The 6524-nt window shown below is 29.8% G+C and overlaps 1 protein-coding gene across 2 annotated transcripts in view; it reads left to right on the top strand.

Moving 5' to 3' along the window:
- LOC106461208 (fucose-1-phosphate guanylyltransferase-like) overlaps window positions 1–4736 on the top strand; it is a 22071-nt gene extending 17335 nt beyond the window's left edge. The window contains exons 4-6 of one of the 2 annotated variants that reach the window (XR_002610950.1): window positions 383–604; window positions 1286–3630; window positions 3688–4736. Coding sequence is in view for 1 of the 2 variants with exons in the window: in XM_013921003.2 (XP_013776457.1) it covers window positions 383–604; window positions 1286–2325 (1262 nt within the window). In the remaining variant the exon portion in view is untranslated. Of the gene's footprint in view, window positions 1–382; window positions 605–1285 lie in introns of both variants that reach the window. The other variant, XM_013921003.2, reaches the window with a different exon arrangement.
- Window positions 4737–6524: the final 1788 nt, after the last annotated feature.

Below are 6524 nucleotides of genomic sequence, written 5' to 3'. Positions count from 1 at the left end.
ATACATGAGAAAAAGAAAGATAAAAAGTAGCAAAGAAGTCAGCAAATAGTCACTTGAGTGAGACCTCAGTTGAGTAGAAAACATACCAGACTTCTAACAAGAAGATCCAGGATCAAATCCCGGCCATTACCAACACAGAAAATTGTGCTTCTCGGGACTTCCCTGAAGATAGCAGCAGATTAGCAGAAGAAAGTTTGGCTAAAATGTTGTTAGTAATAATTATTTAATTAATAATAATAATAAAAGTTAATAATTAAATTTAGTTGATTGTATAAGCAACTAAATATGACCATATTTGATATATGATCATCACAACCTTACTCTAACTACTTAAGTACAAGTTATAAACTAAGTCACCCTTAAGATTTCATTTTTCGCATAGAATATGAAAATGAACCTGCATGGTCGTTTACAAAGCCCGGATTCACTGCTCTTGCACACCCATCAAATCTTAACATTGGTACAAAGCACGGAGTCTATGTCCTGCCTCCTTTGGAATTCACTTCTAAAACATGCTTTCTCAGTTCTTGCAGTCTAGTTCTGCAGAAACCCACAGAGGCAGTAATGAGAGAGAAAGGTGCTGTGGTTACCATATCCACTCCAGGTAAGATAATGAGTATTTTAAATTTAATGCTTATATAGCTTTGTCAGGAACTATTTTCATCGTTAAGTGATATGAATTTATTGATTTTTAAATATAATTTTTCTTGTAGCTTTGAGTATGTGGTTATGAGTTTTCACATTGGTCCTTATTTGTTGTTGAGAAAAAACATATATTAGTTATATATGTGTACATCACTAGTTTTTGTATTATGAGCTCAGTGTGTTTTAATTACATAATTATTTTTGAGTAGGTTATTATTACCTGCAAAAAGTTTCTATGTGGATATAAAAAGATTGCCAATATCAGTTTCTCAAAAAAAATTATGAATTTATGAAATTTTATGTAACATATATATATACATGTAATTTTAAAATGATAATAATATCCTTTTAATTGTAACATAAACAAAGTGTAGAAAAGTTATGGATTAAGTGTGATTATTGTTGTAGAGTTATGGCTGAAGCCCCCCAGTGGCACAGCGGTATGTACAAACAATCATATGTCATTCATATTTCTTAATGTGTTATAAGTTTACATTTTGTTCTTTATAAACAGCAGTGTAAATAAAAAAAATTAATGTTTTAAGTGGTATTTTGGATCAGTCATATAATTTAGACATTTTTTATGTATTTTCTGGTATTCTTTGCACCATACTCTTGATATGTGTTTTGACTCTTACAGAGGGTGATGAAGATATTGTATACAGTGATAGTGCTTTCTTCTTTTCCACTGAAGTAACAAAGAAAATGATAGACTTCTGTAGGGCAAACAAATCTTTTAGTTGTGAAATTGATGCCTATGGAGATTTCCTTCAGGCATTGGGTTCATGTGCTGTTCCAGATTACATTTACAACTCTTCCACTGTAGTTGATTCAACTGAGGAGCTAGTTACGGCTCGTCAAAGGATCTTTCATTTATTACAAGGTTGTGACTTGAATATTGTTGTATTACAGCAATCAAAATTCTATCATATGGGGACAATGACAGAGTATGTTGAGAATCTCTGTGCCAATTCCAGTTTTGCTAGAGAACTACAGCTTTCAAAATTTGCTGATTCTGCTTTTTGTGGTCCTTGTGCTGGAGAACTTATGATTAATGGTACTGTTATTCATTCTCTTATAAACAGGAGTTCTCAAGTAAGTAAAAATTCAGTTGTAGAATATTGTGATTTCCGAGTACCAACATATGTTTCAGAAAACTGTATCGTGAGTAACTGCAGAACAGAAAGCCTTGTATCTGGTGAAAGTTTCATTAAAGTTCCCTCATGTATTTTGCTTCATACAGTGGCAGTTACTATCAGTGGTCATCATGGTTATGTTACTGTTGCATTTAATTTTCATGATGATATTAAGAAAAAATATCCATGGGATGACAGAGGTAAAGTAATATTTTTAAACAAAAGACTAGAAGACATCCCAGCTTCACTGTTGGGAGTAAATATCTTGAAGGATTGTTTTGATTCTAAAGACAAGTTGTGTTCTTTGTGGGATGGTAAACTGTTTGAAGTTTGTTCTACCATGGAAGAATCATTTGGAGAGACTCTTCAAATGGTTAATGCAATAATGGGATGCCTTGATACCAGTAACACCCTCAATATAACATCGAGAAAAAATCCCAAGCTGTCCATGGTTGAAATTCTAAAATACAAAAACATAACTGCAATGCTAGATTTTCGTCAGAAATTACATGAAGAAATTTTGAAGTTTGACTCCACAAGTTAGTGGCTTAACCTGAAGTATTTCTTGCTAACTTTTGAAACAATATAAATTCTTGGTTTTCATTACATCAGATAAAGCATGTGAGATATTTGAGATTTTGAATGTTTAATTCATCTATGTTTTATTAAATTTTATTTGTCTGTTTGTATTTACTAAATATATTAATGTAATGTTAAAGTGTTATAAATAAACTTTAATCGTGAAATTAGTTTTTCGAAGGTCCAATACAATTATATGATAAAAGTAAATAATCTACAATATAGATTTTAATTAATAAAAGTGTATTCTTCTTGTTATTTTAATGTCAGTTTTGTAAAAATTACATTAAATATACATATTATTATGTTTCTTATAGTTTTTGAAATAATATTCAATTCCAAGTTTTTGCTTGAAGAGTTATATTTCTTAAATGGGGAAATAATCACCTGAACTTACTAAACTCTACTATGATGAACTGGAAGCCTGTGTTTTACAAAAATTGTCTTGTTTTTCAAAGATTCAGTTTGTGTAGGTGTTTTAACAACTAAAGGGAAAATGATAATTATTTAATCACTAGATATTCCTGTGTTTGATATTAAATTAATTGTGCTGCCAAATCCATAAGCTATTTGATTAAAAGAGTACAGGAAACAATTAAGTTTGTTTGGAATATGCCAAATGAATTTGAAGAAGAATCCTGTGCAGTAAATTTTAAGAACGTGATTTAAGAAGGTTAATCTCAGAATGTTTTGAAAGCTTTGAAATATTCTTGGATAAGAAGCGTTTATTAATAATTACACTTAGATTTATTTTATTTGTTATGAACTAATGGATATACAAACATATATCTTAAACTGTGGAACATCCTATAAATTATTGGAGATAATTAATTAAGAATATTTTTTGTATTGATATGTTCAAGTCCATTATTGACATGGAGCCTGTAAAGTTTTATATTCCAACTCAGAAACTTGTGTAAAAAAATCATCAATTAACCAAAAACTGTTGAGATGTTGATGAAAGATTATTAAACAAAGCTTTCTTTTCTGAAATAATAGTGTTACAAATGAAAAGTTACAAACAATACACAGTAAAATGGCTTTATGGATGGTTTAGTAAAATTAAAAGTTGCAAACAGTACACAGTAAATGCCTTTATAGATGGTTTAATGTAATTAAAACTTGCAAACAATATATGGAAAAATGCCTTAATGGATGATGTTAAATGGAAAGTACATCTTTTATAGACTGTTGGAAACTTAGTTTATAAATCTGTTTCAGAGTGTGATTTTATTTATTATTTCTTTAAATCCATTTTATATAATTCCTTGTGAGAAGTATGATACAAACAAGCTGCTTTTTTCTCACAAAAATCTGAATATTATAGAAAAATGTTATTATGACATTTTTCCCTGCTTTGGCATTATGCTTTATGTCTGAAGCACAAGTAAATGTAATATTGTCAGTATAATATGCTTGAGATTTAGAAATTGTACTTTTTATTAACTAAATACACAACCACAGGCTCCTGTTTACCACAGTATTGTGACATATTCAGAATTGTTTTTACTGTTAGTTAAAGTGCATCACGCGAAGAAATATTCAGTTAACACTTAAGCCAATTATTTGTCAGTTTAATGTTTGATAATATTTATTGGTATCGCAATATGTTTAATAATTGTTCAGGTTATTTTGTTGAGTAATATATATTTTTAATCTTTAAAACTTATAATCATACATATAATAATCATTCAGTACTGTATATTCATGTACTTGTATCTTTGTAATGATTCATTAAGTTTAAAAAGTTACATCTGGATGAAAGTAGTAAAGTTAAAGTATGAAACATCATTAACATACAAACTGTATTGCTGGGATATAGTGTAAAGTTATTGTTTGTCTACTGCATAACACACTGGCTTTTCATGATGCTTTTCATAGGGTTGTTTTTTTATGTAACACTTGCATTTATGCTTGATTTTTTGGGGTTATAGAAAATTAACACTTCATGGATATTTCAGTTGTTGGTATAAATTAGTTTCTAGAAAATGGAAATAAAAAGTTTCCTCTTGCAAATTTATGTAAGACACTTTTTTTTTGGCAGAACCAATTTTGATATTACAATATTTTATGTCTGTAACATCCCAGATGGAGAACAATAAATGTAAAATACAAATTGACTTTCATATCAGTTGAAAGTGTTTTATGTAAGACTTTACAATATATTAGAAAATCAGTACTTTAAGCTAAACATGGTTTATTTACTGACATGTATCAGGAACCATGTTTAAAAGGTGTGGATACAAGCTTACTGAAGTGATGAACAATTAAGAATATTTTCAGATCCCCCCATTCTTCAGCAGTTGACCTTGATCTATATAACTGACAATCACCCCAAAAAATTCTGTGGAACTCCAAGGGGATATTTCAGTACACTTTTCCTGATACTTTAAATTTCTCAGCCATTCTTATTCATCTTATTTGAGTGTTTTTTTTTTATATTAGCTGCCAAATTTACCCTAAGAAAATTCATTATGCAAAATACAAGTATTCCTAAGTTCAAAAGACAAGTAGTCCTAAGGAATACAACCATTACTTTTTGTAAGAGAGAGAAGAAATAATAACAATAAAACAATTATATTCTTTCAAGTCCTTTCAGTTAGCTTATTCATTCCAACTTTGGTGCACTATTACTTATATATTATTTAAGTACACCAATTTTCTAACTGTTAATTCTGTCCCTAACATTTTGGTCTGTTGTTTAAGAAACTGAGTAAAGTTTCTAAAGAAAGACCCATGTACACAGAAAGAGAGAGACATTTGGCTGGAAAGTTAAAGAAGGTGAATGACAGAAATTTTTGGTAAACCTGATTACTGTAGTAATAATATGGTATTGGATAGAAGTAGAAAAACTGTAAGCTCCAATTACATGTTTTTTTGACAAGTTGAGCCTACAAGATTAATAACATTCAATGAGAACATAGCTAATTATATTAAAAGCTTACAATTTAAGGTACTTGTGTATATCTATAAATAAATAAAACACTTAAACGATGAACATGTTTAAGTACACACTTTAAAAACTTTATTTTGAGACTGTTGACAGTCTCAAAACAGATAATATACATGTTTTGACATCCAATCATGTCATCCTCAGGAATATATAATCAAAATCAGTGCAAACCCTATATATACACTCACAAAAAGCCATTGGTTATGTGACTACTTAATTGAGATAGTGAACTTAAAGAAATCATGCCATCTGCATATTTCCTGACTTGCCAACCTTTCATCCTAATTTAAGATATGATAATTACATTCTCTGATATTTCCAGCTATCATATCATTTGATTGAGCCAAAATAAGACTTTTTTTTTCCTTGAATGACATGTTCAACTAGTGCAGTACTCAGATGAAAATGAATTTTAATAACATCAGCTCTTCTTTAAGAAATGCAACTCTTTTTCTCAACTGAACCAAGAACTATTACCTTATATCATTGCTAAAACAGTTTTTGTCCTTGTACCAATCCTTTAAATAAACTTCTCACCCCTACATGTAATAATTTGTACTGCACTAGTTTATGATGTAATTAGCATTAGACATTAGACCTCCATCAATAGGAGGGCAGCACATTCTATATGCACAGCCATCCTTCAGCACATTGTGTATACCAAAGGCTCATTCTTTCATTAGCACTACAGTGATTCAGACTTTTTTATTACAAATTATGGCCTTTTTACACTTAATATTTTACATTTTTAGTTAAGATTCAAAATGTTTATCTTTCTTTCCTTTATTTTCTTGATTTTAAGAAAGACAGATACAATTTTTTTAAATTTTCAATTAGAACTAATGATACGAATTATTATACATCAATTATACGTTATTACATTTATACATCTTACATCAATTACGGTTCCCTTGGTGGGTCAGTGATAAGTTTATTGCTCACAAGCTATCTATGTGGGGTTAAATTCTTCACAATGGACAGAATGCAGATGTGTACTCTTATGTGTCATCTGGTTGGCTCTTTCCCTCCTTTCTATTTCTTGAATCTTTTCTCCCAATTTGGGAATTTTCTTCTTTTCTTACTTTTTGCGATTTTTGTGGTCGTTTATTTGTAATTACCTTATTGACTTCCTTGCATGCGTATGTGTACTGCAGTGAAGCTTGTAGTTATTTCTCGATTTCTTGCTACCACAGGGTACTGAATTGATGGAT

Source organism: Limulus polyphemus, unplaced genomic scaffold (assembly GCF_000517525.1).
Source record: "Limulus polyphemus unplaced genomic scaffold, Limulus_polyphemus-2.1.2 Scaffold914, whole genome shotgun sequence".
NCBI lineage: Eukaryota > Metazoa > Arthropoda > Merostomata > Xiphosura > Limulidae > Limulus > Limulus polyphemus.
Note: the sequence above shows the minus strand (reverse complement) of the source record. Positions and strands in the feature narration are given on the sequence as shown.